The 26,288-nt window shown below is 43.4% G+C and overlaps 1 protein-coding gene across 4 annotated transcripts; it reads right to left on the bottom strand.

Annotated features, from left to right (window-relative positions):
• Nucleotides 1–905: 905 nt before the first annotated feature.
• usp16 (ubiquitin specific peptidase 16) lies at nucleotides 906–26,278 on the bottom strand. Of its 4 annotated transcripts, none has more exons than XM_071358107.1 (20): nucleotides 25,729–26,278; nucleotides 25,457–25,570; nucleotides 24,987–25,069; nucleotides 24,682–24,866; nucleotides 24,401–24,504; nucleotides 23,700–23,815; nucleotides 23,196–23,473; nucleotides 22,703–22,801; nucleotides 22,169–22,299; nucleotides 21,926–22,013; nucleotides 21,560–21,635; nucleotides 19,412–19,503; nucleotides 19,156–19,209; nucleotides 18,438–18,626; nucleotides 15,020–15,569; nucleotides 10,827–11,045; nucleotides 8,594–8,688; nucleotides 6,293–6,379; nucleotides 5,961–6,108; nucleotides 906–2,327 (listed from the first exon to the last, which is right to left on the bottom strand). In XM_071358107.1, exons 3-20 carry the CDS (start codon nucleotides 25,039–25,041, stop codon nucleotides 2,206–2,208), a joined length of 2,688 nt encoding a protein of 895 aa, XP_071214208.1. In that variant the 5' UTR covers nucleotides 25,042–25,069; nucleotides 25,457–25,570; nucleotides 25,729–26,278; the 3' UTR covers nucleotides 906–2,205. The 4 variants fall into 4 exon arrangements, with proteins under 4 accessions (XP_071214208.1, XP_071214210.1, XP_071214207.1 ...); XM_071358109.1 differs by having other exon boundaries at nucleotides 24,987–25,064; XM_071358106.1 differs by lacking the exon at nucleotides 25,729–26,278 and having other exon boundaries at nucleotides 25,457–25,720.
• Nucleotides 26,279–26,288: the final 10 nt, after the last annotated feature.

Genomic DNA, 26,288 nt, shown 5'->3' with positions numbered 1-26,288 from the left:
AGTTCTCTGCTGCCAATGACTGGAACGAATTGCAAAATATCACTGAAGCTGGAGACTCATATCTCCCTCACTAACTTTAAGCATCAGCTGTCAGAGCAGCTCACACCTGTACATGACCCATCTGTAAATATCCCAACCAACTAACTCATCTTCTGCACATCTATCATTCCAGTGTTTAATTGCTATATTGTAATTATTTTTGCCACTATGGCCTAAGAATGACAGATCTATAACTGCACTTCTATGTGAATTTGGTCAGGTCAAAACATCCACCTGAGGTTGAACTTCAGACAGTCAAAGGCACAGAACTGGACCTGACCTCCCTAATCTTACTTTTTTAAATTAAGTTTTTTATTTTACTAGGCAAGTCAGTTAAGAACAAATTCTTATTTTCAATGACGTCCTGGGAACAGTGGGTTAACTGCCTTGTTCTCCCTGTATATAGACTTTCCTATTGTGTTATTGACTGTACACTTGTTTATTCCATGTGTAACCCTGTGTTGTTTGTGTCGCACTGCTTTGCTTTATCTTGACCAGGTCGCAGTTGTAAATGAGAACTTGTTTTTAACTAGCCTACCTGGTTAAATATAGGTGAAAAAAAAAATCTACAAGTTATAGCAATGAGTCCTCTATCTCTTTGACAACAGGCACATATTTTCAAAGTTGCCAAAATTACACGTTCACTTATATCAGTGCATTCTTATTAACAACCTAACCATTACTAAACTTATATTTGATAAAATAAGCCTCACGTAGCAGAATATTTTATTACACATTTTGGGCGGAGTAAAACCTTCCTCTCTGATTTGACTGCGCATGTCAAAAAGACAAGTAAACAGTGACCATTTGCGGCTGTTCAGGCTAGTCCAACCCGAATTGCGTCACAGCAAAATAAGTCAGTCGACTTTTTCCTGTATTTCAAGCTTTTTAATTTGCATCTTGACAACACAATATAAAAAGTACTCAAATAAAAAATGTCATAAAAATTGTTTTTCCACTGATCGTTTTTAACAATTTCAAAGGAGCACTATGCAGAAATCTATGCCATTTCCCGGTTGCTAAAATTATAATAATTTGCCTAATTACAGTTCGTGACAAAATAAGCAAGTATAGTGTAGAGAATAATTATACCATCTTAACCGCTGGGAAATATATTTTCAATAACCAAAAATATTGTATTTTCAGAAATAGAACACATAGAACTTATTTACCAATTCTTAAACTTGCTTTAATAAGAATGACAGATCTATAACTGCACTTCTATGTGAATTTGGTCAGGTCTGCCCCAAAAAGCCACATATTGCAGCAATAATAATAATAATAATAAAAGGTATTGGCAGGTTTATTTTGCTTATACTGTGTAACACACCAAGCAATCAGACAGATCAATTAACAAACTCTTCTATGGTTTCATGTCTAAGAGGATAGAACGGCTGCGTTTTGAATGGCACCTGATTTCCAATTTAGACCTCTGATCAAAATGTAGTGCCCTTATATACGGTGCACTTTGGGACACACACAATGATTTGTGCTCCCCTCTTTTCCAAAAAAACACTGTATAGTCACATATGCACAGTAAAAATACTTTGGGATTCTTTTTATGTCCCTTGCTGATACAATTAATTGACAGACAAAAAAAAAATACTTCCAAGCTAAATATTTTTCCTTTAGGGACATCCCCAGTCATGATCTTAATGAATTCTCTTTGTCAACGTCTCAAATGTCACCCTCATTTTGTATTCCCTGTTTTAGTGCACTGCTTTTGACCAGGGCAAATAGGGTTCTGGTCAAATGTAGTGCACTACATAGGCAATAGGGTTCCATTTAAGACACAACCCTTTATATTGATTATAAAAACAAAAAGAATCCACTCGTATTCACTCTGCACACACTTATAGCAATACCAGTACAATGTCTCAGGGCATAAGTAGTGCACTATGTAGGGAATAGGGCATTTATAGTGCACTAAGTTTGGCCGGGAAAAGCCTCATAAGGCTGCATAATAAGGCTCTGGCCAAAAGTAGTGCACTATAGCTGCGTTTAAACAGCCAGCCCAATTCTGATCTTTTGCCCAAGTATTGGAATAAGATCTGATCGGTCAAAAGACCAATTATTGTCAAAAGATCAGAACCAGGGCTGCCTGTGTAAACACAGCCTACAGTATGTATGTAGGTAAATAGGGTACACGTTGGGACGTAGGCAGGTCTAGGAGATCCTCTCGTAGAATAGGAGGTAGGCTTGGGAGCTCTGCACTTTGCTCTCTGTGACTGGCTGCACACTACTGTCACTCACGTGGAACCACGCCCCTTTCACCGGCTCTGGCTCGCCTTGGGGGAGAAGGAAGGGGGAGAGGTAATGGGTGTTAAGTTTGTTTATAAGCATAAAAATATACAATGGAGGAAAAAAACAAGCTCATATTTTGGGTTCTGATGAGGTCCGACAATCGAACTAAGCTCATGAGGCATTTAGAAGTTATACTATAAAAGAATCAATGGCTAGTCTTATATATATCAATAATTGAAATGGCCAAAAATGGATGTACCAAGATGGCTAATGTGTGCTTAAAATAATAAATAAAAAAGGGGCAATGTTTCCATGATCTTGTCCAGTGATTTGTTTTTGTTGTTGTTGTCGAACATTTAGACAGTTTGCATAGAAATTAGACAAGAATTGCCACGGTGCGTTTCCCATGAAGTGTCTTGTGTGGATAAAAGCAGCTGGAGGTAATATCGTCACACCTTAAAAAATAAAAAGTAAAATCTAGAATGTCGAATAAATAAATGAAAGGTAGTCGAAGTGTTTCCTATTGGGCTGAGCGTACCACCCTCTGCTCGTTAATAAAGTAGCCAGCCTGTATGCCCTGCTCACCTATCATGTCTCTGGTAGCCCGCAAAAAAAAACCCAGCATGGATAGAATACAAGAACTGACTAACATTTGCCATATTCTAATAGTTCTCATGTGCCAACATATCGCCATGGTGACTCACGCAGGCCTTGATGATCTAAAACAATGATGGTGAAACTTCCAAGTGTAACGTGCAGCAATTCAGTCATTCTTAAAAGTCAAGACAATCATCCTTGTCCTGCAAAGAAACATTATTTTATTGTTAAATAAATAGATTTTGCAAGCATTTAGAATAAAAATGTGGAGATTTATATTTGATAACATCATGTTCCCTGCATACCATAAATTATTTGGCAATTATAATTTACTAAAAAAAAATATTTAAAAAATACATTGTTTCCATCAACATTTGTCGCAATAAAGACAGTTGGGGGGAAAAAATAAATATACAGTTGAAGTCGGAAGTTTACATACACCTTAGCCAAATACATTTAAACTCAGTTTTTCACAATTCCTGACATGTAATCCTAGTAAATATTCCCTGTCTTAGGTCAGTTAGGATCACCACTTTATTTTAAGAATGTGAAATGTCAGAATAATAGTAGAGAGAATGATTTATTTCAGCTTTTATTTCTTTCATCACATTCCCATTGGGTCAGAAGTTTACATACACTCAATTCGTATTTGGTAGCAATGCCTTTAAATTGTTTCACTTGAGTCAAATGTTTCAGGTAGCCTACCACAAGCTTACCACAATAAGTTGGGTGAATTTTGGCCCATTACTCCCGACAGAGCTGGTGTAGCTGAGTCAGGTTTGTAGGGCTCCTTGCTCGCAACATGCTTTTTCAGTTCTGCCCACAAGTTTTCTATGGGATTGAGGTCAGGGCTTTGTGATGGCCACTCCAATACCTTGACTTTGTTGTCCTTAAGCCATTAACTTTGGAAGTATGCTTGGGGTCATTGTCCATTTGGAAGACCCATTTGCGACCAAGCATTAATTTCCTGACTGATGTCTTGAGATGTGGCTTCAATATATCCACATAATTTCCCACCTCATGATGCCATCTATTTTGTGAAGTGTGCCAGTCCCTCCTGCAGCAAAGCACCCCCACAACATGATGCTGCCACCCCCATGCTTCACGGTTGGGATGGTGTTCTTCGGCTTGCAAGCCTCCATCCATAACGATGGTCATTATGGCCAAACAGTACTATTTTTGTTTCATCAGACCAGAGGACATTTCTCCAAAAAGTATGATCTTTGTCCCCATGTGCAGTTGCAAACCGTAGTCTGGCTTTTTATGGCGGTTTTGGAACAGTGGCTTCTTCCTTGCTGAGCGGCCTTTCAGGTTATGTAAATATAGTACTTGTTTTACCGTGGATATAGATACTTTTGTACCTGTTTCCTCCAGCATCTTCACAAGGTCCTTTGCTGTTGTTCTGGGATTGATTTGCATTTTTCGCACCAAAGTACATTCATCTCTAGGAGACAGAACGCGTCTCCTTCCTGAGCGGTATGACGGCTGCATGGTCTCATGGTGTTTATACTTGCGTACTATTGCTTGTACAGATGAACGTGGTACCTTCAGGCATTTGGAAATTTCTCCCAAGGATGAACCAAATTTGTGGAGGTCTACAAATTTTTTTCTGAGGTCTTGGCTGATTTCTTTCCCATGATGTCAAGCAAAGAGGCACCGATTTTGAAGGTAGGCCTTGAAATACATCCACAGGAACACCTCCAATTGACTCAAATGATGTCAATTAGCCTAACAGAGGCTTCTAAAGCCATGACATAATTTTCTGGAATTTTCCAAGCTGTTTAAAGGCACAGTCATCTTAGTGTATGTAAACTTCTGACCCACTGGAATTGTGATACAGTGAATTATAAGTGAAATAATCTGTCTGTAAACAAATGTTGGAAAAATGACTTGTGTCATGCACAAAGTAGATGTCCTAACCAACTTGCCAAAACTATAGTTTGTTAACAAGAAATTTGTGGAGTGGTTGAAAAACGGGTTTTAATGACTCCAACCTAAGTGTATAACGCATAAGAAATATATTTTTGCGTTTTGTAAACGCAGATCTAAAATGGTTCTTATTGTAATTTCTGCTCAGCGTCAGACTCATTCTGTGCTTCAGTTTCACTTCTAAACTCTTGAGAATTCAACAATGGCATTCTATCAGCAGACAGCGCTCTGACTGATGTGGAGCTACTTTTTCATTGTAAGCTCTTTTACTTGCGAGGCTGCCAACCAAATAGCGTTGCACTTCTGTTGTCACCTGATGACAGTGAAGCTATTTTCTGCTGAATGTGTTGCGTTTTCTGTGAAGGAAACACTCTAGATGACTTTTCAAACCAAACAAACACACGACTTTCAATATAAAACGCGACCCCTGTCAATACACAGCTGGACTCCCGCTTTCTCCTGTTGCGCTATTTACAAAACAAACACCTGACTGGCTCAACTGTCCTGGGGAACTATGGTAAACTTCATAATGTAAAATAATGTGACAGGTGACATGATGAACGTGGTACTGCACAAGTTGACTGGAGGTATTTACCAAAAAAAAAAAATAATTGCTACAAATAATAAAATGTATTAAAAAAAAAAAAAAAAAAACTTTAAAGGAATAGTTGATGGTATTGAAAAACCATCCCATGGCCATTTCCAAATACCCCGGTATACGGTATATACGGTATTCCGCCCAAGACTATAGCAGTGGCCCTCGCCATACGATATCACTACAATACTTTAGGTGCTCATACAATACGTATTACGATACTGTGATTTTATTGCGATTCGATTTTCCAACCATATTGCTCACCAAATATCTGCTGCAGAGGGACAAGAGAGAGGGCATGAGAAAACACGTTAAAAAAAGAATAATTTCTCATGAAAACAAATTGGCTCCCTATTTAAAAAGAGGAAGAACAAGCTATGATAGAAAAATACTGGAGTTTTGGTGCAGGTACAGCCAACTAGCGCAAAAATAATACGATATATTGTCAAAATTAAAATCCCGGTATGTAACAGTATCTATTTTTGGATTGTTTCAATGACCATGTTCAGTACAAACCCAACAGTCTGTTAAAGCTGTACATTAACAGCAGTCCTACCTTGTGTACCCACTCCGTTGTGTGTAGTGGAGGGACAGAAAGGTCTGGCTTTGACGTAGGCTGTATAATGGCCACTTCTCATAGTCCCACTGTGTTCTACTATACCATACAGACTGTAAAGCACCTGAGAGTCTCCCTCCGACACACCCTGAATACAAAACAAGAGAAAACAACAGAACGACAACATTAAAAATGTCCTGACCATGTAACCAGACCAGGAACAACTCAGAACTCTTATGTCCCATAGTTTACACTAAGATACAGAACAAAACATTGATTTTTATTTCTACATGTAACTTATTAGCGTTTTATTTATTTGAGTATGTTTTTACCTTGCATATGGCAGAGCAGAATGGTGCTACGTCTAGAATGTGAGGGAAGTTAACATGGCTGTTCATCTTACACACACTGTATCCAATCTGGACCGGAACAGAGGCAAAGACAGAGGGAGGGACAGAGGTAGGGACAAGTTACACACTTGAAAATCACTCGGAAAGTACTCAGACCTCTTGACTTTTTCCACATTTTGTTACGTTACAGCCTTATTCTAAAATGTATTAAATAACATTTTTTGTCAATCAACACACAATACCCCATAATGACAAAGCGAAAACAGATTTTTTGAATTTATTAAAAATAAAAACAAAAACAACTTCTTTACATAAGTATTCAGACCCTTTGCTAGGAGAACTCTTTGGCCTGAATGCCAAGAGTTCACATCTGGAGGAAACCTGGCACCATCCCTACGGTGAAGCATGGTGGTGGCAGCATCATGCTGTGGGGATGTTTTTCAGCAGCAGGGACTGGGAGACGAGTCAGGATTGAGGGAAAGATGAACGGAGCAAGTACAGAGAGATGCTTGATGAAAACCTGCTCCAGAGCGCTCAGGACCTCAAACTGGGGTGAAGGTTCATCTAACAGGACAACGACCCTAAGCACACAGCCAAGACAATGCAGGAGTGGCTTCGGGACAAGTCTCTGAATGTCCTTGAGTGGCCCAGCCAGAGTCCGGACTTGAACCCGATCAAACATCTCTGGAGAGACCTGAAAATAGCTGTGCAGCAACGCTCCCCATCCAACCTGACAGAGCTTGAGAGGATCTGCAGAGAAGAATGGGAGAAACTCCCCAAATACAGGTGTGCCAAGCTTGTAGCGTCATACCCCAGAAGACTCGAGGCTGTAATCGCTGCCAAAGGTGCTTCAACAAAGTACTGAGTAAAGGGTCTGAATACTTATGTAAATGTGATATTTCAGTTAATTTTTATACATTTGCAACGCTTTGTCATTATGTTGATTTTTGTGTAGATTCATGGGGGGGACACACACAATTTAATCAATTTAAGAATGAGGCTGTAATGTAACATAATGTGGGAAAAGTCAAAGGGTCTGAGTACTTTCCAAATACACTGTACACTTTGGGCGGGTTTGGTGCCCCAGCGGTGACACAAAAAAAAGATCTATGCGAAACACAGGCAGGTACATTAGTGTACCCTTCAGGGCTTTAGTGTTACTAACAAGTGCCGGGATTCAATCCGATGCCTCATTGTAGTGCACTTGACATGTCATTTAAAAAAGGAGCAATCAGCAGTTTAAACAATAACAAAGCACCTTCCCTGGCCCTGTTTTGGTAAACAGCTGAGGGATGGTGCTTGAGAAATGATACCACTCTCAAATTAAATAGACAGAGCTATGGATGCAAGGACTGACCATCCATGATATCAACATGATAGTTTCACCCATGTTATGAGGCTATATAGTGTTTGTTTACCAACGTTGGAGTAAAACCAGCTTATATTTTGGGATCTCATGGAGTGTGACAAACTCATGAGGCATTTATAAGTTATATTCTTCAAGAATCAACGTGTAAATATCATTCATTTTTATAAGTCCAAAAATGTATGTAGCAACTAATGATTGACCTCTTAAAATGTAATCTCCAATGGAGCCGACATCTGCAGCGTTTACTGTGGATGCCATCTTCGCAACAACAAAAAAACGAGTAACATCGTTTTAAAAAAATGCGCATTGTCGACTGTGTTCTACAGATTCAATCCAGACCAAGAACTCATGTTGTAATTGGACGCAGTATAAACAGAGTGTTGATAAAGGTTGATAGTAAATAAGAAATTGTTCTTAACTGACTTGCCTAGTTAAATAAAAAAGGTGCAATAAAAAATAAATAATAATAATAAAAAATAGTAGTATAATTGTGTAACCAACAATTATGGATGAAAATCTTAATTAAAATAAAAGTCCTAAGTTATAAATAAAAATTTTAAAAATATATAAAAATATCTACTTTATATTAAAGTCAAACAACTTTACCCATAAGCAGCAAAGTAAAAGTAAGTGTGGTTTACATCTAACAGCCCATATAAGGAGAGAGGTGACAACTGAAATGTTGTGGAAGTCCGACGTCTGGTTGAGTCCGTTGCCCTCGGTAACACAGGAGTGGAGGAGAACATGTATTTAAAAACCAGGTTAACTTTTACTTTGCTGTTTTTGGATGAAGTTTGTGGACTTGAAGCTAAACATAAAAATAATAATTGCTATTTGAACGATTATAATGGTGACTAATAACAATCCTCCAAATGTCCATGACCGTCACAGCCCTAGTTGTTGGAGAGAACTACCTGTTGGAATCTCTTCAAGTGAAGCGTAAGCACCGGAGGGGGAGACGAGATCAGCATTTGCTTCAGAGCATCTGTGTACACATTCTTCTTGGAGCCTAAACCACAAGCACACACACACACCTTGTAAATACACAATGACACACACACACTACGGTTGGGCGATATCAACCATTGTCCTATCGTGATTATGTACCCATAAAACATCACCCCTCCTTATTGGTCAACCCAAAACATTTGTTTAAGAAAAAAAAAAAGAGCGCTAAAAATGACAGTTGGGCCATAGAACAAACTGGACGAATCACGAAGAAAGATCATGTTGTTAGACTGGACGAATCATGACGAAAGATAATGTGGTTAAAGACTGGACGAATCACGACGAAAGATAATGTGGTTAGACTGGACGAATCACGACGAAAGATAATGTTATTAGTCTGGACGAATCACGACGAAAGATAATGTTGTTAGACTGGACGAGTCACGACGAAAGATAATGTGGTTAAAGACTGGACGAATCATGACGAAAGACAATGTTGTTAGACTGGACAAAGACTAAGTGCAGGCAAATCTTTTCTATTAGTTTCTGGTGGAGGAGCCTCAGCATGGAGCTGGTTTGTCTGTCTGTCTGTCTGTCACTACGGTAACACAGCCCTTTCCTCAGCCGACCAGTCACTATTCCATCACAGCGACACACAGACAGTCCGTCCGTCCGTCCGTCCGTCCGTCCGTCGCTGTGATGGAACAGTGACTGGTCCCCCCCCCCCCCGTCTGGCCTACACTCTCCCCACCCTCCCCCGTCTGGCCTACACTCCCCCCCCCCCCCGCCTGGCCTACACTCTCCCCACCCTCCCCCGTCTTGCCTACACTCCCCCCCCCCCGTCTGGCCTACACTCTCCCCACCCTCCCCCGTCTGGCCTACACCCCCCCCCCCGTCTGGCCTACACTCTCCCCACCCTCCCCCGTCTGGCCTACACCCCCCCCCCCCCCCCCCGTCTGGCCTACACTCTCCCCACCCTCCCCCGTCTGGCCTACACTCCCCCCCCCCCCGCCTGGCCTACACTCTCCCCACCCTCCCCCGTCTGGCCTACACTCCCCCCCCCGTCTGGCCTACACTCTCCCCACCCTCCCCCGTCTGGCCTACACCCCCCCCCCCCCCCCGTCTGGCCTACACTCTCCCCACCCTCCCCCGTCTGGCCTACACCCCCCCCCCCCCGTCTGGCCTACACTCTCCCCACCCTCCCCCGTCTGGCCTACACTCCCCCCCCCCCCGTCTGGCCTACACTCTCCCCACCCTCCCCCGTCTGGCCTACACTCCCCCCCCCGTCTGGCCTACACTCTCCACACCCATCTGGCCTACACTCTCCCCACCCCCCACGTCTGGCCTACACTCCCCCCCCGTCTGGCCTACACTCTCCCCACCCTCCCCCGTCTGGCCTACACTCCCCCCCCCGTCTGGCCTACACTCTCCACACCCATCTGGCCTACACTCTCCCCACCCCCCACGTCTGGCCTACACTCCCCCCCCCGTCTGGCGTACACTCCCCGCCCCCCCCCGTCTGGCCTACACTCTCCCCACCTCCCCCCCCGTCTGGCCTACACTCCTCCCCCCCCCGTCTGGCCTACACTCCCCCCGTCTGGCCTACACCCCCCCCCCCGTCTGGCCTACACTCTCCCCCCCGTCTGTCCTACACTCTCCCCACCCCCACCCCCCCATCTGGCCTACACTCTTTACACAATTACTCTGAATGTCACTTGTGTGCTGTCCTGCTGTGTACTGTCCTGCTGTGTACTGTCCTGCTGTGTACTGTCCTGCTGTGTACTGTCCTGCTGTGTACTGTCCTGCTGTGTACTGTCCTGCTGTGTACTGTCCTGCTGTGTACTGTCCTGCTGTGTACTGTCCTGCTGTGTACTGTCCTGCTGCGTACTGTCCTGCTGCGTGCTGCGAGACTCGATTCTTTACTGTGGGGCGTCAGCGAAATTCAAATAGGCTAAACGATCGTACGTCACATCACAATGTCGTCACCATCGACGATGGCTGATCGTAATATCGCCCAACCTTAACACACACACACACACAAACCGTGGAAATCCATTGACCTAAACCATAGAATGCACACACACACAAATCATATCTGGAACAGGACCAAACAGAATGACCATTCATGTTCATTCGGTTTTTTTTTAAAGAGAGAGAAAAAGGAGAAAAAACCATTGACAGAATATTTAAAAAACATACCTTCTGCAGCCTTGTTTTTGGTCTGTCTCTTGGTGCAGGTGACACAGAGAAGAGAGTTGTTCTGAGTGAGGTTCTCTACCTCTGTGAACTGGTACAGACAGGACTCCACAGAGCACTCCTGTTTCTCTGGCACCGCCCTGGTGGCCAGCGTGTGAAAGGCCAGCTTAGGGTCCTGGTGAGAGATTGTGTACTCCTTCCGCTCCAGCTTTGTCTCCGTTTCTAGTTTTAGGAATTACATATTTTTTCAGTGTTTTTTTTGTAAATAACATTGGTAAAAAAAAATATATACAAATTTTTCGTAACTTTAAATCACGATACAACAGGACTTTATGAAACTAACATCCATACTAGTGGTTATATCAATGGGGAGGGTTGGTTTAGGGTCATTAAATAGTGTGGATAAAGGGCAGGTTGGTTTAGGGTCATTAAATAGTGTGGATAAAGGGCAGGTTGGTTTAGGGTCATTAAATAGTGTGGATGAAAGGAGGGTTGGTTTAGGGTCATTAAATAGTGTGGATGAAAGGAGGGTTGGTTTAGGGTCATTAAATAGTGTGGATAAAGGGCAGGTTGCTAGCAGGCGGAATGAATAAAGAGAAAATAATACCTTAAAAAATCCATACATTTATCATTTTTTTGAAATTGATATCTACAGTGCATTTGGAAAGTATTCAGACCTCCTCCCCCTTTTCCACATTTTGTTACGTTACAGCCTTATTCTAAAATTGATTATATTTTTCCCTCATCAATCTACACACAATAATAATAAAGCCACAAAACAGGTTTTTAAACTATAGTATTTTTTGTACTTTTACCCATTTTGTCCCCCTCCCCAATGTCATGACAGCCAATTGGTAACTACAGTCCTGTCCCATCGCTGCAACTCCCCTACTTACTTGGGAGAGGTGAAGGTCGAGAGCCATAGGTCCTCCGAAACACGGCCCTGCCAAGCCGCACTGCTTCTTGACACACAGCTCGCTTAACCCGGGAAGCCAGATGCACCAATATGTTGGAGGAAACACCGTCCAGCTGGCGACCAGAGTCAGCTTGCAGTCGCCCGGTCGGCCAAAAGGAGTCGCTACAGTGCGATGGGACAAGGAAATACTGTCCGGCCAAACCCTCCCCTAAACCGGACGGCGCTGGGCCAATTGTGCGCCGCCTCATGGGACTCCCGGTCACGGCCGGCTGTGACACAGCCTGGGATTGAACCCAGGTCCGTGGTGCCTTAGACCGCTGCGCCATTCGGGAGGCCTCGAGGATAAACACTTTTGCAAATGTATTAAAAATGAAAAACAGAAATACCTTATTTACATAAGTATTCAGACCCTTTGCTATGAGACTTGACATTGAGCTCAGGTGCATCCTGTTTCCATTGATCATCCTTGAGATGTTTCTACAACTTGATTAGAGTCCACCTGTGGTAAATTCAATTGACTGGACATGATTTTGAAAAGGCACACACCTGTCTCTATAAAAAGGTTTCACAGTTGATAGTGAATGTCAGAGCAAAAACCAAGCCATGAGGTTGAAGGAATTGTCCGTAGAGCTCCGTGACAGGATTGTGTGGAGGCACAGATCAGGCCAAGGGTACCAACACATTTCTTCAGCATTTAAGGTCCCTAAGAACACAGTGGCCTCCATCATTCTTAAAAATGGACAGCCCACTTGGAGTATGCCAAAAGGCAAGATTGAACTCTTTGGCCTGAATGCCAGGAAACCTAGCACCATCCCTACAGTGAAGCATGGTGGTGGCAGCATCAAGATGTGAAGACGTTTTTCAGCGGCAGGGAGACGAGTCAGGATGGATGGAAAGATGAACGGAGCAAAGTACAGAGAGATCCTTGATGAAAACCTGCTCCAGAGCGCTCAGGACCTCAGACTGGGGCGAAAGTTCAACTTCCAACAGGACAATGACCCTAAGCACACAGCCAAGATAATGCAGGAGAAAATAGCTGTGCAGCGATGCTCCCCATCCAACCTGACAGAGCTTGAGAGGATCTGCAGAGAAGAATAGGAGAAACTTCCCAAATACAGGTGCGCCAAGCTTGTAGCATTATACCCTAGAAGACTCAAGGCTGCCAAAGGTGCTTCAACAAAGTACTTAGTAAAGGGTCTGAATACTTATGTAAATGTATATTTCAGTAAAAAAATAATATATATATGTTTTTGCTTTGTTATTATGGGGTATTGTGTCCAGATTGATGAGGGGGAAAAAACGATTTAATCAATTTTAGAACAAGGCTGTAACGTAACAAAATGTGGAAAAAGTCAAGGGGTCTGAATACTTTCTGAATGCACTGTATAGACTACTTTGAGGTTATCTGGCATTAGTGCATAAACCTAACTTTAAGGGCCTAAACGTACGTGCACCAAATAGCCAACACACCAAATCACCAAATTAGCCAACACACCAAATCACCAAATTAGCCAACACACCAAATCACCAAATTAGCCAACACACCAAATTAGCCAACACGCCAAATTAGCCAACACACCAAATTAGCCAACACACCAACACACCAAATTAGCCAACACACCAACACACCAAATTAGCCAACACACCAAATTAGCCAACACACCAAATTAGCCAACACACCAATCACCAAATTAGCCAACACACCAATCACCAAATTAGCCAACACACCAATCACCAAATTAGCCAACACACCAATCACCAAATTAGCCTACACACCAATCACCAAATTAGCCTACACACCAAATCACCAAATTATCCTACACACCAATCACCCAATTAGCCAACACACCAAATCACCCAATTAGCCAACACACCAAATCACCAAATTAGTCTACACACCAATCACCAAATTAGCCAACACACCAAATTAGCCAACACACCAAATCACCAAATTAGCCAACACACCAAATCACCAAATTAGCCAACACACCAGTCACCAAATTAGCCAACATACCAATCACCAAATTAGCCAACACACCAATCACCAAATTAGCCAACACACCAATCACCAAATTAGCCAACACACCAATCACCAAATTAGCCTACACACCAATCACCAAATTAGCCTACACACCAATCACCAAATTAGCCAACACACCAAATCACCAAATTAGCCTACACACCAATCACCAAATTAGCCAACACACCAAATCACCAAATTAGCCAACACACCAAATCACCAAATTAGCCTACACACCAATCACCAAATTAGCCAACACACCAAATTAGCCAACACACCAAATCACCAAATTAGCCAACACACCAAATCACCAAATTAGCCTACACACCAATCACAAAATTAGCCAACACAACAAATTAGCCTACACACCAATCACCAAATTAGCCAACACACCAAATCACCAAATTAGCCAACACACCAAATCACCAAATTAGCCAACACACCAAATCACCAAATTAGCCAACACACCAAATCACCAAATGCTTTTGAGAACGGACTGAAAAAGTTAGTTGATCCACGGTGGCAAAAAGGACAATGTCAGACTTTAATTCAATAAGAGAATTGCTGCGAAATGGCAAGTTGAAAATAAAGAGAAGAGAGGGCCAGAAAAGTAATGCTTGGTAAAGATTTGGTGACGTGGTAGAACAGGATAGCAGCTATGTTATGATGTGATGATTGTGAGGCGCTGTAGCCTACAAATTCAACAGTCACAAACAGGCCTACGGCACTTCAAGGGAACTGAAGCCTACTGTTCAGATGGGTTAAATGGAAACTGAAATCTGGACAATGACTCTCGGTCTATAACCTCAAAAAGCCATTAATATTAACTCCTGCAGAATTAAACATTTATTGCAGTAAAATGATACACCAAATGTAAGCAATTTTTTTTTACTCGGGAACAGGAGTGGAGAAATATGATTTCTTTCGTTCAGCATCTTCAGGGAATGTGAATGCGCGGTTAGGGACCGTCTGTAAAGGTGCTATCTTTATCAGCGTCATAAAAGCTGATAGTGTTTCAACCACATAAAATATGCATTCAAGCCAAACTGAAACCTTATCAGAAACATGTTGGCTTTCTATTTCCTTACAACCGGTCATACTGATGTCATTTTGAAATGTCGCAAAGAATCTTTACAGTTTTTTGTATTGTCATTACATTTTCCCCCCGGACCCTAAACGTTTGTGCTCTGCAAAGAAGCAGAGGTGACAAAGAAAACTTAGGGGGTCGAAAGAAGTGCCCTGGGCAAAATGCAACATTACCTGTCTCAGCAGACGTGTCTCTGCACCCCAGCTCCAGGTCTGAGTCCTCAGAGGCTAGAAAGGCTTCGTTTAGAGATAGTTCACCCAGCTTGTCTGTCAGTTTGGTGTCTTCCTCATCTCCAGACGGTTTGGCTGCGTCACTATCATCATCATCATCATCATCATCCTCCTCTCCTCTATGTTCAGCCTCGTGTCTGTCTCTTTTTACAACCCCCTCAGGGGACTGGGGACTCTGTTCTTCTGACATCACAGTGTAGTGGTTGTTGGACACAGACCATACATCCACTGGTTCACAATCCTCCTCCTCTTTCTCTGTGTGCACTGCCCCCTGAGGTTTCTCTTGGTCCTGCTCTGAGGGAGCGGTCTCGGAACTCTCGTTCTCGAACCTCTCGGTCTCTGATGATTGGTTCTCAACCAGAGGCTCCTCCTCCTCTCCCTGGGTACTATTTCCTGTCTCCTCTCCCTCCTCTGCTGGGACTGGGCTCTCTGCGGTGTTCTCTGGAGGTGTGAAGCTGTCCAGGGTGACTAGCTTCTGCTGACGTCTCTGGTTCTGTGGACACAGACATTACAGCGTGGTTAACATGCTCAAAGGTAATACAGAAAGAACAGGCTGTCTACACTGCTACAATACTGCTACTGCTTTAACACGGCTACTTCTTCCACACGGCAACTGCTTTATTAATGCTACTGCTTCCACACAGCTACTGCTGCTTTAATTCTTCTACTGCTCAAATACTGCTCCAGCTTAAATACTGCTTACACATAGCTACTGCTTTAAATCTACTACGGCTTCCACCCTCTTACTGCTTTAACACGTCAACTGCTTTAACACTGCTACTGCTTCCACAATGATACTGCTTTAATACTGCTACTGCTTCCACACGGCTACTGCTTTAATTATGATCCTGCTTAAATACTGCTTCCACACTCCTACTGCTTTAATACTGGTCCTGCAACACCACTGCTTCTAAACAGCTACTGCTTCCAAACTCCTACTGCTTTAATATTAATACAGCTTTAATTCTTCTACTGTTTAAATACTACTTCCAGACTGCTACAGCTTTGATACTGCAACACCACTGCTTTAATTCTTTTACTGCTTCCATACTGCTACTTCCACCCTACTGCTACTAGTCCACCCTGCTACTGCTTTAATACTGCTACTAGTCCACCCTGCTGCTGCTTTAATACTGCTACTAGTCCACCCTGCTACTGCTTTAATACCGCTACTAGTCCACCCTGCTACTGCTTTAATACTGCTACTAGTCCACCCTGCTACTGCTTTAATACCGCTACTAGTCCACCCTGCTACTGCTTTAATACCGCTACTAGTCCACCCTGCTACTGCTTTAATACCGCTACTAGTCCACCCTGCTACTGCTTTAATACCGCTACTAGTCCACCCTGCTACTGCTTTAATACCGCTACTAGTCCACCCTGCTGCTGCTTTAATACCGCTACTAGTCCACCCTGCTACTGCTTTAATACCGCTACTAGTCCACCCTGCTACTGCTTTAATACTGCTACTAGTCCACCCTGCTACTGCTTTAATACTGCTACTAGTCCACCCTGCTACTGCTTTAATACCGCTACTAGTCCACCCTGCTACTGCTTTAATACCGCTACTAGTCCACCCTGCTACTGCTTTAATACCGCTACTAGTCCACCCTGCTACTGCTTTAATACTGCTACTAGTCCACCCTGCTGCTGCTTTAATACCGCTACTAGTCCACCCTGCTGCTGCTTTAATACCGCTACTAGTCCACCCTGCTGCTGCTTTAATACCGCTACTAGTCCACCCTGCTGCTGCTTTAATACCGCTACTAGTCCACCCTGCTGCTGCTTTAATACCGCTACTAGTCCACCCTGCTACTGCTTTAATACCGCTACTAGTCCACCCTGCTGCTGCTTTAATACTGCTACTAGTCCACCCTGCTGCTGCTTTAATACTGCTACTAGTTCACCCTGCTGCGGCTTTAATACTGCTACTAGTCCACCCTGCTACTGCTTTAATACTGCTACTAGTCCACCCTGCTACTGCTTTAATACTGCTACTAGTCCACCCTGCTACTGCTTTAATACTGCTACTAGTCCACCCTGCTACTGCTTTAATACTGCTACTAGTCCACCCTGCTACTGCTTTAATACTGCTACTAGTCCACCCTGCTACTGCTTTAATACTGCTACTAGTCCACCCTGCTGCGGCTTTAATACTGTTACTAGTCCACCCTGCTACTGCTTTAATACTGCTACTAGTCCACCCTGCTACTGCTTTAATACTGCTACTAGTCCACCCTGCTACTGCTTTAATACTGCTACTAGTCCACCCTGCTACTGCTTTAATACTGCTACTAGTCCACCCTGCTACTGCTTTAATACTGCTACTAGTCCACCCTGCTACTGCTTTAATACTGCTACTAGTCCACCCTGCTACTGCTTTAATACTGCTACTAGTCCACCCTGCTACTGCTTTAATACTGCTACTAGTCCACCCTGCTGCTGCTTTAATACTGCTACTAGTCCACCCTGCTGCTGCTTTAATACTGCTACTAGTCCACCCTGCTGCTGCTTTAATACTGCTACTAGTCCACCCTGCTGCTGCTTTAATACTGCTACTAGTCCACCCTGCTGCTGCTTTAATACTGCTACTAGTCCACCCTGCTGCTGCTTTAATACTGCTACTAGTCCACCCTGCTACTGCTTTAATACTGCTACTAGTCCACCCCGCTGCTGCTTTAATACTGCTACTAGTCCACTCCGCTGCTGCTTTAATACTGCTACTAGTCCACCCTGCTACTGCTTTAAAACTGCTACTAGTCCACCCTGCTACTGCTTTAATACTGCTACTAGTCCACCCTGCTACTGCTATAATACTGCTACTAGTCCACCCTGCTACTGCTTTAATACTGCTACTAGTCCACCCTGCTGCTGCTTTAATACTGTTACTAGTCCACCCTGCTACTGCTTTAATACTGTTACTAGTCCACCCTGCTACTGCTTTAATACTGTTACTAGTCCACCCTGCTACTGCTTTAATACTGCTACTAGTCCACCCTGCGGCTGCTTTAATACTGCTACTAGTCCACCCTGCTGCTGCTTTAATACTGCTACTAGTCCACCCTGCTGCTGCTTTAATACTGCTACTAGTCCACCCTGCTACTGCTTTAATACTGCTACTAGTCCACCCTGCTGCTGCTTTAATACTGCTACTAGTCCACCCTGCTACTGCTTTAATACTGCATTGACAATGGATTTCGTTGGACGGTGTATACCATGTGTATAATGTACATACCATTAATAAAACTTGAAAATTCATAGTACACTATTCATTGAGCTCTGGTCAAACGTAATGCACTATATAATCAAAGAAAATCACACGTTTATTGAGAATAGGGTACCAGAATCCTCCTAACTGTACCTTGGCCTGTTTCTTGGCCTGCTTCTTCTGTTTCTTCTGCTGGTACTTGCTGCCCACGCCAGTAGGAAGGTCATCGGTGTCACCGTTGGTCATGGCGACAGGGTTAGGGCTGTCTCCGTTATTATATTTCACCTCACTGCTAGCCTTCTGGTTCCCCGCTCCTTTCTTCTGACTCTTCTTCCTGTAGGCCTGAGAGACCGCGGCAACCATGACGTTAAGCAGTAGAACATAACGGTAACATGCCATAACATGACACAACATGGCATAACATAGCGCAACATGGCATAACATGACGATGAAACAGCTGGGCTATGCTCAGAAGATAAACAGCTGCTAAAATTGTCAAGGAAATGTCCTCATCCATCATGGATTGACAGCATGTTTTCGTGATGATGTCATACACCGCTAGTGCACATGTTGTTTTCATGATGTCATACACCGCTAGTGCACATGTTTTCATGATGTCATACACCACTAGTGCACATGTTTTCATGATGTCATACACCGCTAGTGCACATGTTTTCATAATGTCATACACCGCTAGTGCACATGTTGTTTTCATGATGTCATACACCGCTAGTGCACATGTTTTCATGATGTCATACACCGCTAGTGCACATGTTTTCATGATGTCATACACCACTAGTGCACATGTTTTCATGATGTCATATCCAGCTAGTGTAGAAAAAGACAAACCTGTCATCATTATCATCATTACCTGGTCTGAGACAGGAAGGGACAGATCCAGAAACATCTCCTTGACCAAAGAAACCTACAAAGAAAAAAAATCAACGACAACAGACATGTAACATATTTCTGGATGTGTTGCGGTTGGGGTCGGTGGTCAATCGGTGTTCATAGGGGATGGATGATCTGTAGTATGGTTCAGTTCATGGCTTTTTGCTCTGACCGTTGGTGTAATAAGATAGAAACTGACGGCGGAGTGATTTGAACTGATAAGTTTACGTACGTACCGTCTTGCATTGCTGACACATGACCGTGCTGGTCATCTCCCCACCAAACACCTGGTCTACGAAGTTATTAGGAGCTCCCTTCTTCTCATACTCTGGAACAGGCAAACCACAACGTGGATAACGAAGGATAGACACAAGGGACATATTGGACTAGGGTCACCTGGGAGAGTTACCTAGGCTAATGTAAGAATATTTGGAAGATAAATACACAAAACGCAGAGGACTAACGGTCAAGAGGGAGTTAACGATCAATGGGTCAGAGGCACGGGAGGAATTTGTCTAGGCATTGAGCCCGAAACAGGGGAGAATGAACATCTACCTCTCAGCATTCTCCCCTGTCCTCAGTGATTCTCGCCACAGAACAAAGAGACAGGATGTAGTTTTATAACCCAACCCTAGCCTGCGGTTGACCAATTAGAATTCCTTGCAATAAAACTGGGCCAATGGCCAAATAGCAAGAATCCTGTAGTTTTCAGATCCCTTCACTATTTACACATTTTGTAACACTACAGCCTTATTCTACAATGGATAAAAAAAGAAAGAATCCTCATCGATCTACACACAATACCCCATAATGACAAAGCAAAAACAGGTTTTTAGAAAAGTTTGCAAATGTAAAATAAATGAATACAGAAATAGCTTATTTACATAAGTATTCAGACCCTTTGCTATGAGACTCATAATTGAGCTCAGGTGAATTCTGTTTCCATTGATCATCCTTGAGATGTTTCTACAACATGATTAGAGTCCACCTGTGGAAAATTCTATTGGTTGGACATGATTTGGAAAAGCACACACCTGTCTATATAAGGTCCCACAGTTGACAGTGCATGTCAGAGCAACAACCAAGCCATGAGGTCCAAGGAATTGTCCGTAGAGCTCCAAGACAGGATTGTGTCGAGGCACAGATCTGGGGAGATACCAAATAGTTTCTGCAGCATTGAAGGTCCACAAGAACACAGTGGCCTCTATCATTCTTAAAATGGAAGAGGTCTGGAACCACCAAGACTCTTCCTAGAGCTGGCCGCCCGGCCAAACTAAGCAATCGGGGAGAAGGACCTTGGTCTGGGAGGTGACCAAGAACCCGATGGTCACTCTGACAGAGCTCCAGAGTTCCTCTGTGGAGATGAGAGAACCTTCCAGAAGGACAACGATCTTTGCAGAACTCCACCAATCAGGCCTTTAAAGTAGAGTGGCCAGTCGGAAGCCACTCCTCGGTAAAAGGCACATAACAGCCCACTTGGAGTTTGCCAAAAGGCACCTAAAGGACTCTTAGACCACGAGAAACAAGATTCTCTGGTCTGATGAAACCAAGATTGAACTCTTTGGCCAGAACGCCAAGCATCATGTCTGGAGGAAACCTGGCACCATCCCTACGGTGAAGCATGGTGGTGGCAGCATCATGATATGGGGATGTTTTTCAGCAGCAGGGACTGGGAGACGAGTCAGGATCGAGGGAAAGATGAACGGAGCAAAGTACAGAGATCCTTGATGAAAACCTGCTCCAGATCACTCAAGACCTGACTGGGGCGAAGGTTCCCCTTCTAACAGGACAACGACCCTAAGCACACAGCCAAGACAGCGCAGGAGTCGCTTCGGGACAAGTCTCTGAATGTCCTTGAGTGGCCCAGTCAGAGCCTGGACTTGAACCCGATCGAACATCTCTGGAGACCTGAAAATAGCTGTGCAGAGACGCTCCCCATCCAACCTGACAGAGCTTGAGAGGATCTACAGAGAAGAATGAGGGAAACTCCCCAAATACAGGTGTGCCAAGCTTGTAGCGTCTTACACAGGAAGACTGAAGGCTGTAATCGCTGCCAAAGGTGCTTCAACAAAGTACTGAGTAAAAGGTCTGAATACTTATGTAAATGTGATATATATATATTAGCAAAAATCTCTAAACCTGTTTTTGCTTTGTCATTATGGGGTGGGGTGTAGATTGATGAGGGAGAAAAAACGAATCGAATCCATTTTAGAATAAGGCTGTAACGTAACAAAATGTGGAAAAAGTCAAAGGGTCTGAATACTTTCCGAACGCACTGTATAAAGCCCTATTCACATCAGCAGTTGTCAAAGTGCTTTTCAGATACCCAGCCTAAAAGCCCCCAAAGAAGAAGCAAAGCAAGAGGCAGAACCCCCTAGCCTTACCCTTGACCAACGTCTTCGATTGTTCAGCATCTCTTCCATGTTTTTTCAATGCTTCCGATATTCCAGAGTTCAGTCTCTGGAGAATAAAAAATATGAATGATACAGGTGTATATAAATGCTACAGCAGAACAGGATTCCATTTAGAGGGGAAAGGGAAGTCATATATTTGGAGGCTAGGTACACATCCTGTTCAGCTAAATAACCCTAATGACTTTACATCTAAAAATGTCCAAACTAAAGATGTTGAATTATAAAAGAGATCATTAAATATTTAAAGAAAACACTACAACAGTTATCTCCTGTGTGTCTGTAGCATATTATAGGTTACCAGTGTACCAGGAATGAGATCTGGTAAAACAGTCTTACTTTCATCTCCTCAGCTCTCATCCCATCCAGCAAGTAGCGGAGAAGCTCCTGGCTATCCTGCTGCTGGAACCCTTTAAACCGCGCCGCTCTGGCGAGGTGAAGGGGGGGGGCGAGAGCGATTAAAAAATATATATATATATATCTTTCTGATGTAAGAGTGCTGATTTCAACAGAAACTTCACTTGAAGGCAGAAATCAAAACAAAAAAAAAGCTACATTAATATGTATAATCTCACTACTCACTTTTTGCAGACCTGACTGAAAAGTTCTCTCGGGGTGACCACCCCCTTCTTAGTCTCCTGGATCTCATTCAGGATCTGACACATCGCCACGGTCAGAGACCCCGGAGGACCTAGCTGCACCAGGATGGGTTCCTGGAGGGGAAACAGCATCATCAGTAACAACAGAACAGGGTAATCCGTTGAACGTTTAGTTACGGTGTAAACTACTGAACCTCCAGGTTTAGTTCATTAGGATCTCTATTAGCTACTGGACATGCAGCAGCTACTCTTCCTGGGGTCGACATAAAACATACAACTACATAACAAGTACAGAACAGTAAGGTGAGGAGGTCTAACAGGAGAGGAAGGGAAGCTACCAGGTCTGAGGAGACTCCAGGTGAAGAGAGGTGAGGAGATCTAACAGGAGAGGAACCTACCAGGTCTGAGGAGACTCCAGGTGAAGAGAGATGAGGTCTAATAGGAGAGGAACCTACCAGGTCTGAGGAGACTCCAGGTGAAGAGAGATGAGGTCTAATAGGAGATGAAGGGAACCTACCAGCTCTGAGGAGACTCCAGGTGTGATGGTGACACTGGTCTTCTCTTCAGCTGTCACCTTGTTGATGACCTGTCTCAACAGCTGTGTCTGAGAGAGGGTCTGTAATAGAAACATGGACAACAATGGTTTATTACTCTACAAATATAAATCTGAATTAAGCCTAACAATAAATAGCAATAGTAACTAGCTGAACTGTCACATTCAGACCAAGGCTGTGTATGAATGGGGCGCCAAATACCTACAGTGTGCTACTTTTTGACCAGGACCAATAGGGCTCTGGTCCAAAGTAGTGCACTATATGGGGCCCTATAAGCTCTGGTCCAAAGTAGTGCACTATATGGGGCCCTATAAGCTCTGGTCCAAAGTAGTGCACTATATGGGGCCCTATAAGCTCTGGTCCAAAGTAGTGCACTACATAGGGCCCTATAAGCTCTGGTCCAAAGTAGTGCACTACACCATGTAGCCATTTCGGACACAGTCCAAGGTTCCTTACCTGAACAACGGAGTTGAAGAAACAGGTGTTTCCAAGGTTACTGAGTCCTCTAACTGACAATGCACCGCTGCCGGCTCCTCCCACTGCACCGCTGCTGGCTCCTCCCACTGCCTTCTGTCCTTTAGTCAAACTGCAGTTCTCTTTCAAACCACTTTCTTTCTTGCCGTTCTTCTTCTGGTTTTCTTTCGGTTGTGTCACTGTGTTCTCTTCCTTCTCTTCTGGCTTGGTTTCCTGTGGCTCTTCTATCATGCTGTGCTCCAGCTTCACTATTGAATGCTCTGAGTCAATCACAACATAATATCATTACAATTACTAGTCAAATCTGATGCTTATCTAAACATGTAGTCGTATTGCGGTAGAATTCTGTGAGAATTGATTGATTGATTTAAATCATTCAAATTAGAAGGCTGCTCCAAGCAGAGACAACATTACACACATTAGAAATGATCAACGATACGACACACTAAAACCCAACAGGAAACGTAGTCTAGATATGGGACTCACTTCTCTGTGGACTTTGTTTCCGGGGCTCAGACAAGGCCTGTTTCTTAATGTTGCTCACCAACTGAGCCAGATGGCCTGTTTTGGAGTACTGGACATCATCATCACAGATGTAACACCTGTGTCATAAGACCACACAAGACAATGGTCAGGGAAGTAAAACATGTTGAGTGGCAAAAAAGGAGATGTTTTGACAAAAAAAAAACAAGCGCACTGTGTAGTGTAACGTGGTAAAAAACAATTTAAAATATGAATTTATAAATATTTTTATCATCATGGTTCTAAACTTTGACCCAGAGTTTTGCCTGGTCAACTCACGTAGTCAGGTAAAACTCCTGTCCCTAGTTATTGGGCCCGTCACCAAGCTTTTATTCAATACCATTCACTGGTCCTTGTGTACAATATGTCCTCCTTCTACATGTGCAGTCTTCAGTGAGAGATGCAGGGTCTGGAGTTTACCCTGACCACGCAACATTATCAGGAAAAACTCTGGTCTCTTTTCTTCTGACCGCGGGACATGGTCAGTTAAACCTCCTGGACCCAGTATGATAAGAGGAACAGGCCCCCCCCCCCGTCACAAATCGCACCCTATTCCCTACATCTTACACTACTTTTGACCAGAGCCCATACATAGTGCACTATGTAGGGAATTAGGGTCCCATTTGGGACGCATAGCTCGCAGACACAGTGTTCTATTGGCTCACCAGACGCTCCAGTTGTCCAGGCTGAGCACCAGACAGTGAGGGTCTGACCGAGGCTTCTCGTAGTGCTTGATAGCATGCTGATCCTCAGAGGTACGCCCACACCCCTGGCAAACCAGAAAGACTGTTAGTCAAGTACATTTCACACACATCTCTACAATTGTTCACCTAATACCTTTTTTGCACTATTGGTTAGAGCCTGTAAGTAAGCATTTCATTGTTATATTCAGCGCACGTCACAAATAAACTTTGATTTGATATCTAATGTATTCAAGGAACCTTACTCTGTGTCCGCATTTTAAGCACATCCATATCGTTGGTGTTTCGCTCATCTCCTCTGATGGAGCCTGTACAGTGGCAGCCGGCTCTTCACCCTTACAGTCTTGGCAGCTGTTACAGGCGCAGTCTATCCCAGTCTTCTTCAGGAAGCTGGAGTCTACACCTTTACGGATATGGCTGCACGACGGACCTGCGGGGAGAGGGGCACACCAGAGAGGCGTTAGGCTAGTTCATGGTAGCTAATAATGACATTGTATCTGTCCTGTATCGGTGTGTGTATGTGAGAAAGAGAGAGAGAGAGAGACCCTACCAGTCAGGTCTATCACTTCGTCCTCTCTAGGACATTTCTGCCTCCTCTTCACCATCTTGTCTGGAAGACTTTAGACACCTGACCTAGACAGAATGAGGAGTCATCACAAACTGCAGGTTAGCCAGAGAGGAGTGTAACGTTAGCTAGCAGTTTTATGTTACTCAAGTAAATATAAAACTTCTGACTTGAAAAAAAACTGTAGTTAACTTAACGTTACTACCTAGTTGTCAATTATAGGAACAGATTTAGCTATCCTACTTATAAGCTGTGTAACGCTTACGTTAGCTAGTTAGTTAATAAGAATAGCCATTGTTACTGTAGCTACCATTACCGTCCATGGGCATGGGCGTCTGTCAAGCATCTACTACAATGTTTTGATTCATGTATTTGGCTAATTGCAAAAAAGAGATCACACAATAAATAAACATAGCCAGCAACGTGACTAAATAGGTACCCCTTCACCAACCTACCCGGCAGAGGAGCGTTATTTGTGAATCACAGTCGGCAGTTTCGTTTTCCCTTCTTTGAGTAAGACTCCAAACTATGCATATCTTTGTGCCGAGTCCCCATCTATCGCTAACGACCTTAAGAAGAAAATACACCAAAACTACACAAATTGATAACTATCCATATTTTAAAACAATAACAGCTTAAGCCAGTTGCCACATATACTTGAAAAAAATAAGAAGTGCTGTGTTGGTGGCGTACGGCCACAGATAGAACAATGAAACAGATAGTTTACCGGATGTATAAATGTGAAGCATCCGCTTGGTGTTTTCATCAAATATGCTTGTGAGAGGAAGCCCACTGGCCGGCAGTGGGAGGAGATTTTGGCCGAGATTCTGCAAAGTTTCTCATTGATAAAACATTTCAATAATTTTCTGTTCCCAAAACGAAATTTGTTATGAACAGAGTGGACTACGTTTTGTAGACTACCCTTTGCGAATAAAAAAAAATCGCGTTGTCGTTTCCAACGGGAACTAATGAGTCATTCTGGGCAGAACAAGCAAGAGGAGGTGGGCAGAGCCACGTAGAGTTAGCGAGATCCTAATGGCGTGTTGTAGCATTATCTGCATATTTCCGTTAGGGAACGGCTACTCTGTGCTATAAACTCAATTCGCCCTTTCGCACCTTCTAAACAACGCGATTTATTAAAACGCTTGCAAAGGGTAAAGTCTACAAAACTTAGTCCACTCTGTTAATAACACATTTTAGTTTTGGGAACAGAAAACTGTATTGAGAACATTTGCAGAATGTCGGCCAAAATACATCTCGATCCTTTTTCTCCCACTGTTCGCCTTC

The sequence above is a fragment of the Salvelinus alpinus genome, chromosome 21, assembly GCF_045679555.1.
Source record: "Salvelinus alpinus chromosome 21, SLU_Salpinus.1, whole genome shotgun sequence".
Lineage (NCBI taxonomy): Eukaryota > Metazoa > Chordata > Actinopteri > Salmoniformes > Salmonidae > Salvelinus > Salvelinus alpinus.
This window is presented reverse-complemented; position numbering and strand designations above follow the sequence as displayed.